The sequence below is a fragment of the Nycticebus coucang genome, chromosome 14 (assembly GCF_027406575.1).
Source record: "Nycticebus coucang isolate mNycCou1 chromosome 14, mNycCou1.pri, whole genome shotgun sequence".
NCBI lineage: Eukaryota > Metazoa > Chordata > Mammalia > Primates > Lorisidae > Nycticebus > Nycticebus coucang.
The window spans coordinates 54,787,120-54,800,181 of record NC_069793.1 but is presented as its reverse complement, the minus strand read 5'-3'; the positions used below and the strand labels follow the sequence as shown (position 1 = coordinate 54,800,181).

Here is a 13,062-nt window from a genome sequence, read left to right as displayed (position 1 = left end):
AACCCGAAAAAATAAAAGTTAGAAGAAATTAACAATATGCCTAAAAGTATGATGTATGTGACAGATAAAAAAGTGGAATATTCTTATGGCTCTAAAAATAGCAACATATATGCAGAAATCTTAGAAAATAACAGCTAAGCTAAAGACAGGAATGAACTTCACAGCTATATGGAAACAAATCAAAATATCTGATAAGGTTTTCCTAGGCAGTTTATCAGAACTCTCTTCCAATCTACAGCCTGTATATGCATCGACATTCACAGAGGTCTGTGCCAGGAGACATTCTACACATTTTTCAAGAGAAAATGGAAGGACTTAAAAGTACATTTGATGAAACTCAGTGAAAAACATAATTTTATGTTTCTTTTTTAAGTTGTTGATTGTTTGTTACGAAGCCATTTAAAGTGTCTTCTTGCTTAGCAGTTTATATATACCGCAAATCATAGTCACCGAGACTCCGGTGGATGACAGAAGGGTGTGGTCCCTATCCTCGAGTGACTTAAAAATAAAAGCAGAACTTAGGGGGGCACTTCACCGGTTTTTTGATACAAACTTTCTACCTTTCAAATAGTCAGTTTATTACTGACATGGGCCGACTTTGTGTTTAATAGGGAGGAAAATGTGTCAGGGTGAGGTAAGAGGTATTTCTTTAAAAGCCCAGGAAGAGTATCTGTCTTAGCAGTGCCATCTTGCTTTGAATGAAATGACTTAGTCAAAAATCAACACATATTTTATCAATTTATCAAAAAAGAATGTCTCAAGCCCAAGGTTGTACAAAATTCTATAATATATGGGGGTCCTTTTTAACTGTAGGGTACAGTGCAGTGGTTTAGAGTGAAAAAAACCTAATGCCAGCCAGGCACGGTGGCTCACAACTGTAACACTAACACCTGGGAGGCTTAGGCCGGAGGATTCTTTGAGCTCAGGAGTTTGACCAGCCTGAGCAAGACCAAGCCTCATCTCTACTAAAAATAGAAAAACAAGCTGGGCATTATGGTGGGTGTCTATAGTCCCTGCTGCATGGAGGCTGAGGCAAGAAGATCGCTTGAGCCCAGGAGTTTGAGGTTGCTGTGAACTGTGATGCCATGGCACTCTACCCAGGGTGACAGAGTGAGACTCTGAGAACCCCCACCCCAAACCAAAAAACTAGGTCTCATCTCAGACCAATTAAATCAGAATCTCTGGGGAAGGGCCCAGATCAGCGATTTTCAACTGGTGTGCCATAGCACACTGCATGCCATGAGCAGATCTTAGGTGTGCTATGAAAATTTTTAAAGATCAGGCTTGGTGCCTGTAGCTCAGGGCTTAGGGCACTGGCTACATACCCTGGGGCTGGTAGGTTTGAACCCAGCCGAGCCTGCTAAACAGCAACAAAGGCAACAACAACAACAACAAAATAGCTGGGTGCTGTGGCAGGCACCTGTACTCCCAGCTATTCAGGAAGCTGAGGCAAGAGGATCGCTTGAACCCAAGAGTTTGAGGGTGGTGTGAGCTTAGATACTATGGCCCTTGAAGTGAGACTCTGTCTCAAAAAAACAAAACAAAATTTTTAAAAGATCATTAATTAAATTATTGTTGAAAGAAGTTCAAAGCACAGTAAGTATATTCTTTAAAAAAAATTATCAACATAATTTAAATGTGCATGAAAGTTTAACTATAGGTTCAAGTGTGCCATGAGATTAAAAAAAGTTGAAAACCACTGACCTAGATCTTAAGTCATTTTAAAAATTCAAGTGACTCTAATGTCCAAAAGTTGAGACTGCTCTAGGGGTTAGAGCATGAATTTTTAATAGAGATGAGGTCTTGCTATGTTGCCTAGGCTGGTTTCAAACTTCTGACCTCAAATGATCCTGCCATCTTAACCTCCCAAAGTGCTGGGATTATAGTTTTGAACCACCTCACCTGGCCTGGAGTGGATTTTTTTTTTTTTGAGACAGAGTCTCATTTTATCGCCCTCAGTAGAGTGCTGTGGCGTCACACCTCACAGCAACCTCCACCTCTTGGGCTTAGGCAACTCTCTTGCCTCAGCCCCCCGAGTAGCTGGGACTACAGGCACCCGCCACAATGCCCGGCTATTTTGTTTTTGTTGCAGTGGGGCCGGGGCTGGGTTTGAACCCACCACCCTCAGTATATGAGGCCAGCGTCCTACTCACTGAGCCATAGGCACCGCCCCTGGAGTGGATTTTTAAAGTCACCTCTTTTAACGGCGCCACTTGGGGCCTTGAGGCATGGATTACATTGCAGGGCTTGTGGTAGTCAGTCTCAGCTGGAATAGACTCTATGCACCTTTGCAGACAGGAAGAGAATAAATTGAAAGCAGAAGAGAAGAGGCAATACCTGAACTCCCTCCCCCTTCTCAGCCATGGTAACACCTGGTAATTAGAACCAAGTCCAATGGGCTTTTCTTATACTGCTCATATGGCTGGCTTAGAGCAGCATGTACACATACAGGGAATACTTTAAAAACAGTTTGAATTAATCAGTTAGCTAGTGTGAAGTCCTATAAGCCTGTATGTTATAATCAACACATTTATTTTCTAGGACATAGGAAAGTTTATTGTATTTAGGCTTTTCTGGTGAAATTTTAAAATTATGACTGATGAATTCCCCTAGCAGTGGTTGAAATTCCTTACTCTCCAATTCTTTTTTATTTATTTATTTTTATTTTGTGGTTTTTTGGCCAGGGCTGGGTTTGAACCCGCCACCTCTGGCATATGGGACCGGCGCCCTACTCCTTGAGCCACAGGCGTCGCCCTACTCTCCAATTCTTGATCTTGGCAGGTAGAGAGTAGTTACCACAGCTGTTCCTAAACAGTGTTTCACTGTGTAGGCTTGATAACTACTGTGTCTTCCCAAACATTACAGGGACAGACTTCAAATAGGCAACTCATTCTGGAGTATGGACACAAAATTATGCTTCCCTGATGTTAATAGAGAGAGGGCTGGATAGGTGATCTATGGACCTTCAGACTTACCTTCTAGGATTCTAACTGCATATTTATGTGTTTTAAAACTTTATTTTCATATTTATGTGTTTTAAGAGAAAACATGCATACAGGATGAAAAGAATTATATTTCCATATAATTATGATAATCTTTTCATATGCACCAAAAATCTTTTTATCCACATAATTTTATTTCATCTTTTCTTTTTTTTTCCTAAGAGACAACAGTCTCACTTTGTTGCCCTGGGGTAGAGTGCCGTGGTGTCACAACTCACAGCAATCTCCACCTCTTGGGCTTAACCCATTCTCTTGCCTCAGCCTCCCGAGTAGCTGGGACTACAGGCCCCCACCACAACATCCGGCTATTTTTTTTTGTTGCAGTTTGGCCGGGGCCGGGTTCGAACCCACCACCCTTGGTACATGGGACCTGTGCCCCACTCACTGAGGCACAGGCGCCGCCCTTATTTAATCTTTTCAACAGCCCTATGTGACAGGCAGGGCTATCCTTGTTTCGTTTTTCAGATGAGGAAACTGGGGCTCAGACAGATGAAGTAATTTACCCAAAGTTACACACATTTTCTGACCCTTAGTCCAGTGTTCTCCCCACTGGATCAGGGCTGGTTCTCAGCCTTGGCAGTACAGTAGATTCACCTGAGGAGCTTTAAAAGCTGTTGATGTCTGGGCCCCCCACCATAGATACAGATTCTGACTTACCTGGTTGGGGATATTGCCTGGATGTTGGAAAGTCTTTTTAAAAATTTATTTAAAAAAATATATTAAAACCTCAGTAGTTAAAATTATTTTTTTAAGGCAGTGATAATGTATCAGTCAAAAAATTCAATAAAAATAACTTACTAAAAAAGGAAAAGAAAGAAATGTATTAATCTCATTCATGAAAACTGTTTCAGAGATCTTAAAATATTAACAGAACCCTGGAAACATATCAAAAGAATATTACAGCATAAATACATCAAAAGAGAAATTTAAAGATCATCACCATAGATGTTGAAAAGCTATAAGGTGAATATATACAAGTACTTCTGTAACATGATTAAAATGATAGGAATGAAGTTTAGCCCCCAAACCAGTCTCATGCTTAATGAGGAAATACTAGAAACTTTCATAGGCAAGTCAGTGCAAGTTAAGAATTGTTGGAAGTTTTAAAGGCTGCCCAGGTGATTCTAATGTTCAGTCAAGTCTGAGAATTGCAGTGCTTGACCTTGTTTCTGTAACAAGGAGAACCATCGTCTTCTACAGCAGTCTTTGGCCTTATCTGCGTGCTGCTAGGTAGTTTGCTGATCAGCTTAAGTTAGCAAAACAAACTGCTCTATTTAAAAATGAAAACAAAAAGCCCAACCAAACAAAATAAAAACTCCTCCAAGAGACAAAACACCTGTACTTCACTCACACCAGTAAGGGCACATGTTGTTCCTTTCAGTGATGAAGCTGAGTTACAATGTAACCCCTTAGGTGCAGGTCAGTGCGCTTAAGACCAGTCCCGCTTTACTGAATACCTTCCCACCATACAGGTGCTTAAGTAATCAAGGTTTCTGATGGTGATGTGCAAAATGACAACTCTGAGTCAACAAGGATCTGGAAGGATCAGCAGGGTGGGAAATGGTCTCACCAGTGCTGTTTCCCTTAACAAAAGTATGAAATGTCATGAGAGACAATTTCAATAGCATGTCTTGGAAAGCAGTATTTCCTGATTTCAGATTTTAGACTCAGAACATCAATAAATATTTTCTTGCAATTGAAAGAATCCTCTTTGGGCAGCGCCTGTGGCTCAGTGAGTAGGGCGCCGGCCCCATATGCAGAGGGTGGCGGGTTCAAACCCAGCCCCGGCCAAACTGCAACAAAAAAAAAAAAAAAAGAAAGAATCCTCTTTATGGATCACTCCAGTAATAATCCACTGAACATGCTCGGGAGGCTGAGGCAAGAGAATCGCGTAAGCCCAGGAGTTAGAGGTTGCTGTGAGCCGTGTGACGCCACGGCACTCTACCCGAGGGCGGTACAGTGAGACTCTGTCTCTACAAAAAAAAAAAAAAAAAAAAAAATCACTGAACATAGCTGATTTTTTGCTTATCTTAGTAATAAAAATAGTCATGAATATCCTCCCTCCCTTTCTTTCCAGTAACAATAACAAAAATAAGAATGTAAAATCTCCCTGGGAAATGTTTTCACAGGGCCAGGCTGACTTTCAGAATCTACTCTTTACAACAATCACTGCTATTTAAAATTAAACAATGATGGAGGGAGGGTAATGGGTGGGGCCACATCTACGGTGCATCTTAGAATGGGTACAGGCGAAATTTACTAAATGCAGAATACAAATGCCTACATACAGTAACTAAGAAAATGCCATGAAGGCTACGTTGAACAGTTTGATGAGACTATTTCAGATTGTATATGAAACCAGCACATTGTACCCCTTGATTGCACTAATGTACATAGCTATGATTTAACAATAAAAATAAATAAATTAAAAAAAAATAAAATTAAACAATGACAGTGATATCTAAACTTTACTGAGTGCTTGCTAGGTGCTAGTGTCTGTGCTAAGAAATTTACAGTTACTTCCTCCTGTGATCTTCCTGGTCCTAAGGGGTGAGTAGTATTGTATTCATTTTAAAGATGAGGAAAATGAGGGTCAGAAAGGTACCTAACTCCTCCAAAGTTCTCAGCTGGTAACCGGCAGTGTCAGGATTTAACTCTGGTCTGTTTGCTCAAAAGTACAGGGTCTTGGCTTGGCGCCTGTGGCTCAAGCCACTAAGGCACCAGCCACATACACCTGAGTTGGCAGGTTCGAATCCAGCCCGTGCCCGCCAAACAACAATGATGGCTGCAACCAAACCAAACCAAACAAAAAAACAAACAAAAAAACCCAACAACAACAACCAACAAAGTATAGGGTTTTCACTACTATTCAAATTGCCTCCAAGGAGTAGCACTCTTCTTACCAGGTTGTACCAGGATTGGAAAAATATGATGAGTCAAATGTTTCTCCTGAAACAGTGATATCACTTTCAGGTATCAAAATGGTACAAAGATTTAATTTTACAAAGGTGCTATAGGATTTGCTGTCCCTATGATCTAACAGCACATACTCTCAGAATCTGGGTGCTTATTGGTATCCACTATATACTCACAGTTTAGAGGTAAACCCTAACTCTGAGCTTGTCACACTTGGGGGTAGTTTTCATTAAAAACATGTAAAACTGGTGCATCTTACAAGGGTACATGTGAAACTTAGTAAATGTAGAATATAATTGTCTTAACACAATAACTAAGAAAATGCCAGGAAGGCTATGTTAACCAGTGTGATGAAACGGTGTCAAACTGTTTATAAAACCAGTGTATGGTGCCCCATGATCACATTGATGTACACAGCTATGATTTAATATTAATAAAAAAAACATGTAAAACTAACAAAAAGCTGGAATAAGGGCATACAAACGTACCGTGTTCTAATCTTTCATAGTCTGAATCCAGGAGAAATGTTTTAAAGCGATTAGACACATAATGGAAAGCCAAGAACTTTAAGTAATAGAGATTGAATTCAAACTCAGTTGGATACTGGTTGTGAATCTGAAAGACACAAGGCAAAGAGTAATAATCAAACAGAACAAAAGTGGGCACTATGCCATTGAATACTGACCTGGAACATGCAGGAGACCAGTCATTCATTTGAAAAATACTTGAATCCCTACCATGAGTAGAAAGGGGAAGGGAACCAGCTTTTCTGAGCACATACTATGTGCCAGATACCATACTAGAGAGTTCTATAAACATAATCTCATTTAATCTCTACAGCATTGCAAGAGAGGCATCATTATCCCCCCCTTACAATTGAAGACACTTAGGATCAGCTAGATCAGTGGTTCTCAACCTTCCTAATGCCACGGCCCTTTAATTCAGCCCCTGTGGGTCATGACCCACAGGTTGAGAACCACTGAGCTAGATCAAGATATTTACCCAAATTTGAACCCTTTAGAGTCCAAGGTGTGCCCCACTCACTATATTATACTGTGCTAGGAACTTGATAGATATAAATTAACATACATTATGATTCTTACTTTGTAGGTACTTGTGGTATAATAGTGTGAAATACAAGAATAATTGTTCTTACAGAAGTTTGGCAATGAAAGGATTGAGAAGAGAAGGTGGTGGCTTAAGGGGACAGCAAGAGTTTATTAATAATAAAAGTTTATTTTGTTATTCTGGACAAAATAAACATGTGCTTGTCTGAAAGCAATCCAGAAGGAGCCAACAGAGAACCGATTTTAGGAAGAGAGATAATAACTAAGAATATAAGGTAGGGCCTGGAAAAGCAAGAATGAAGGAGACGAGGGCCCAGATATAGAAACAGCTTTTGAAAATAAGGAAGGATGAAAGAGTAAGGGTATGGTCAAGTGTCCAGGGAAGGGGGGAGGAGCTCCTATCTTTTAACTTTAATTTTTCTTTTTTTTTTTTGTAGAGACAGAGTCTCACTTTATGGCCCTCGGTAGAGTGCCGTGGCGTCACACGGCTCACAGCAACCTCCAACTCCTGGGCTTAAGCGATTCTCTTGCCTCAGCCTCCCGAGTAGCTGGGACTACAGGCGCCCGCCACAACGCCCAGCTATTTTTTGGTTGCAGTTTGGCCGGGGCCGGGTTTGAACCCACCACCCTCGGCATATGGGGCCGGCGCCTTACCGACTGAGCCACAGGCACCGCCCTAACTTTAATTTTTCATTGGGCAATTAGGTAGTGAGGTCACGGGACATATGAATAAGGATGAGGGGACGGTATGGGAGACAGAGGGAATGGCAAAGCTTGGAATGGTCTCTGAGCTATAGGATCCTTCACACAAACTATAAACAGACTGTGGAGCCATTTCACATTGGCAGAAGGTATGCAATGACCTTGTGACGCTCCCCAATCCACCTAGTAATCTCACCTCCATGTTGCTCAAATAATTTCTCATAACCAGTTAGAAAATTTTGTTTGGTTGAGAAAAATTCAAGTCATAATTGTACTTGCTTAAAAGCTGTTTCAAATGTACACTAAAGGCAAGCATCTAGAAGTCAGCTTTCCTCTCCATGTTTAGTTTGGCACTGTGGCCTCACACTTGGTCAGCCTAAGTGAGGAGTCATGTGTGTAGTATCTTGATTGTCCAACAGACCAATGGGAATTGATTTATCAAAGTTTATCACCTGGTTATAAATCTAGATTTTTTTCTGTGGTGATTAAAGGTTTTCATTTTCTGGGCGGCACCTGTGGCTCAAGGAGTAGGGCGCTGGTCCCAGATGCCCGAGGTGGCGAGTTCAAACTCAGCCCTGGCCAAAAACCAAAAAAAAAAAGGTTTTCATTTCCTTACTGGCTTTTTAATTGAACTAAAATTTTAACTTGTAAGTAATGGAAAAGAAAATGGATTTTAGGAAGAGGCATTATGTGTTCAACTCCTATGCAGTGGGGGAAGCACACCATGGAACTGTTTCTTGGATGTGAGCCACTGGCCTCCTTGTTAACATCAGGTCTGCACAAAACAGACTTTTCCATGGGACATTGTGACATGGCTCTGAATAGCTAGGTAAGCATTTGTATTAAGTAAGAATTTTCTCATCAGTGGAAATGAAGGGATTAGATACCACGGGTTTCCTGATTATGCCATACTTGAAGAGTTTATAGTTGTAATTAAATAAGACTTAAGTAAATGTAACAAATAATTAAGGATTAACATTATTTTGCAGCATTATAAAGGGGCATAAAAATAAGTTCATCCAAGTGGTTAAATGAACTTACTATAATTAGCAATATTTTCTTCCATTTCTATAATAGAAAGTAAAATTAAAAAAAACAAACACTTTTCTTTCCTTGTTTTGTTAGCACTCTGTGTGTCTTTGTCTCAGCTGTCAACATGTTCCCTAATATAGCAATTCTCATTCAAATGCTTGCCCTAACTGATATATGTGCACATCAGAAGAAGGGCCCGGTTTGACTCTCCACAAGGCCTGGTTCTCCAGCACTCCTGACTCCTTTCTGAAGTTTCTCAAGTTCCCCCCAGCCCCCAGTCTATCCTTTAAGGCAGTGGTTCTCAACCTTCCTAATGCCGCGGCCCTTTAATACAGTTCCTGTGGGCCGTGACCCACAGGTTGAGAACCGCTGGTTTAATGCTATATAAAGCTCTCTAGTCTGAATTCTCACAAGAATTCCTCACAGGACTTAGGACACAAGAAGTGAGTGAGGGTTTAGGGTTTGTTGGCCACAAGATTTTTTTAAACAGCTTTAATGAAATACAGTTGACCTACAATAAGGTGCAGATATTTAATATGGACAATTTGATAAATTCTGACGTATTTCTATACCTGTGAAGCCAAAACCACAATCCAAATAGTGAACAGAAGTATTAACTCCAAAAGTTTTAGTGTCCTTTTTACCTCTCCTGTACTTCCCTCCTCAAACAACGATTGGTTTGCTTTTTGTCACTACTAAGTTTGAATTTACTAGAATTACTCCTTATTTTTTGTCTGCCTTCTTTTACTAAGCATAATTATTTGAGATCCATCCATATTGCTGGGTTATTAGTAATTCATTCCTTTTGCTGCTGAGTATCATCTATTGCATGGATATACCTGTTGGTGGACACTGGATTTCCAGAGTTTTGGAATGAAGCTATGAAGAGTCATGCGTAAGTCTTTGTATGGATAGATATCAGCTTTTGCTTCTCTTGTATAACTGCCTAGAATGGAATGACTAAATCATATGGTTGGTGTTATGTCTAACTTTTTAATGTTTTCCAAAGTAGTTGTGTAATTTTATATTCCCACCACTGGTGTTTGAAAGTTTCTATTCTCCACATCTTTGTCACCACTTGGGCTGGGTGTTGGGTGCTTAAAAAGTTTTAGCCACTGGTTGGGTGCAGTGTCTCACACCTGTAATCCTGGCTCTCTGGGAAGCCAAGGCAGAAGGATCACTTGACCTCAGGAGTTCAAGACCAGTCTGAGTAAGAGGGAGGCCCTGTTTCTACCACAAATAGAAAAATTAGCCAGATGTGGGTAGTCCCAGCTACTTGGAAGGCTGAGGCAGGAGGATCCCTTGAACTTAGAAGTTTAAGGTTGCTATGAGCTAGGCTGATGCCATGGCACTCTAGCCTGGGCTAACAGAGTAAGACTTTGTATTAAAAAAAAGTTTTTTTAGCCATTAAAATAGGTGTGTAGTCGTATCTCATTTGTGATTTTAATTTATATTTCCCAATGAAGAATGATGTTAAGTATCTTTTCATGTGTTTATTATTTTTGCCCATTCTAAAAAATAGTGTTTTAAAATTATTAAGTTTTGAGAATTTTTTATTTTGGGCAGCGCCTATGGCTCAAGGAGTAGGGCGCCAGTCCCATATGCCGGAGGCGGTGGGTTCAAACCCAGCCCCGGCCAAAAAAAAAAAAACAAAAAAAAAAAAAAAAAAAAGAGAATTTTTTATTTTATATAGTCTGGATATAAATCCTTTAATAGACAAATGATTTATAAATATTTTCTCCTGCTTTGTGATTTGTCTTATTTTGTTATCTGGGATTTTTGAAGAACATTAATTTTTATCTTGGACAAAGGCTAAGTTGTCAATTTGTTCTTTCATGGATCATGCTTTTGGTGTTAAATCTAAGATATATTTGCCTAACCCAGGGTCACAAAGATTTCTTGCCATGTTTTTTTCTAGAAGTTTTATAGTACTTTTGAATTAATTTTCATATTGGTGCTATGTATGACTCAAAGTACTTTTTTTGCATCTGGAAATCCAGGTATTCTGGCACCATTTGTTGACAAGACTATTCTTTCTTCACAAATTGCTTTGGCTTCTTTGTCAAAAATCAGTTGTCCAGGCTTGGCACCCGTAGCTCAGTGAGTAGGGTGCTAGCCACATACACGGAGCCTGGTGGGGTCAGGCCTGCTAAACAACAATGACAACTGCAATAAAAAAATAGCCAGGCATTGTGGTGGGCGCCTGTAGTCCCAGCTAATTGGGAGGCTGAGGCAAGAGAATTGCTTAAGCCCAAGAGTTTAAGGTTGCTGTGAGCTGTGATGCCGTGGCGTTCTACTGAGGATGACATAGTGAGACTCTGTCTCAAAAATAAAATCAGTTGTCCATATATCATAAATGTATGGGTCTACTTTGGGACATTATTGTGTTCTGTCTTTATACCAATTATCACATTGGTTTGGTTATGACAGGTTTACAGTAAGTCTTGAAATCAGATACTGCTAGTTCTCCAATTTTAATTTTTCTCAAAGTTGTTTTGACTATTCTAGGTCTTTTGTATTTCCATATAGATTTTAGAATTAGCTTACCAATTTTCACAACACAGCCCCCTGAGAGTTTGGTAGGGATTATAGTGAATTTTTAAATCAATCCCACTGCTGAGAATTGACATTTCAAAAATATTGAGTCTTCTATTACCAAGAGAAATATCTTATTTAAGTCTTTTAAATTTTTCTCAGGAATGTTTTGTAGTTTTCTGAGTCCACATCTTTAACATATTTTGTTATATCATTCCATGTTTCTTGATGCTATTGTAAATGGCATTGATTTTTAAATTTAAATTTTCCAATGGTTCATTGCTAGTAAATGGAAGTAAAATCAATTTTTGTATATTGATCATGCGCACATATTCTGCAGCCTTGCTACACTCACTTATTCTAGTAGCTATCTTTTTTGTAGATACCATAGACAATCATACTATCAATAAAGACAGTTTTGCAGTGCAGATGCCTTTTATTATTATTTTTTGCCTTATTGGGTGGCTAGGAACTTCAGTATAATGTTAAATAGAAGTGATGAAGCAGACATCAAAATCTTGTTTTTGTTTTTGAGACAGGGTCTGTCTCTGTTGCCCAAGGCTATAGTTCACTGTAGCCTTGAACCCCTGGGCTCACCCTCCAGCCTCACCCTCCCAAGTAGTTAGGACAACAGGCACATGCCAACATGCCAAGCTAACTTTATTTTTTTTGTCAAAGAGGCATATTTTGAGGTGCTATATTCTGGTTTCCTTAAGGGAACTTCCTCAAACTGACACAGATTATCAACTTTTTAAACACTTACAACCTAACATCATACTTTTGCCTCTTTGACATATTTTTGAGCTAAAGGTAATTAAGTAGCAAACAGAGCTCTTTTCCCGTGACTTCCCACAGAAGATATACATTCTTCTTCACTGTAGACAACTCTTACCAGCCTAGAAGCACCAGAGAAACCTGCAAACCTTACTCCATTAGCTTCTTCTCATTTGTTTTCCTTTGCAGTTTCCCATCTTGGGAAACATTAAATTGCCTTCCTTTGTCTTGTCACTTCTCTAAAATTTATTGGTTGCTATATATTCCAGAGTTCTAAGCCACTGTCCTATTAATTTGTAACTCTAATCAGTCATCTTACATTTTATATTGGGCATTAATTCTCAATTAGGATATAAAAGGATTTGGCAATCTTTGAGTTTCTCCCAGAGGGGTGCCAAGCCAAAGAGGTCATGGTCAAGAGTGCAGTGTGCTCTCCACACTGGCCCCTCTTCCGTGGTACTTGCATGGCTACTCATGTTTGAGTTCCTTGTAAGAAAGGCAGTAGATGAAAGGCACTGACTTGCCAGAACCATAGAAACCCCAGCAATGCTCTTTACTTTGATGTACCTGCTACATTACTTTGAAACATTCCAGCAATGACTTTAGGTGTGAAATCAATATTCATCTTGGCAACTCCCCTCATTTGACATCCATGAGTGTCTTCTCCTTCACTGGTACAGCTGATGCCATCTTGGAGTCCCAGTGTCTGCGGTCTGCCCTGAGTTGCTTTTCATTGAGGTTTCTCTTGTGTGAAGTGGATTGCATATATTATTAAACTTTCTTAGTTCTTCTCTTGTTAATCTGTCATTACAGGAGTTTGTCCCAACTACAGTCTTAAGAGGATTAAGGAAAAATTTTATTTCTTTGTCAACACATTTATTCCTTGTTTCCATAATTTTTTTCTTTTTTTTTTGTCACCCTTGGTAGTGCCGTGGAGTCATAGATCACAGCAACCTCAAACTCTTGGGCTTAAGCGATTCTTTTGCCTCAGCCTCCAGAGTAGCTGGGAATACAGGCACCCACCACAACGCCCG

The 13,062-nt window shown here is 39.8% G+C and overlaps 1 protein-coding gene across 4 annotated transcripts in view; it reads right to left on the bottom strand.

Moving 5' to 3' along the window:
• The window catches only part of SBF2 (SET binding factor 2), a 471,093-nt gene that overhangs the window by 11,053 nt on the left and 446,978 nt on the right, over positions 1-13,062 (bottom strand). For all 4 annotated transcript variants that reach the window (XM_053560079.1, XM_053560081.1, XM_053560080.1 and 1 more), the window contains one exon: positions 6,407-6,533. In XM_053560079.1, coding sequence (XP_053416054.1) covers positions 6,407-6,533 — 127 coding nt within the window. The remainder of the gene's footprint in view (positions 1-6,406; positions 6,534-13,062) is intronic.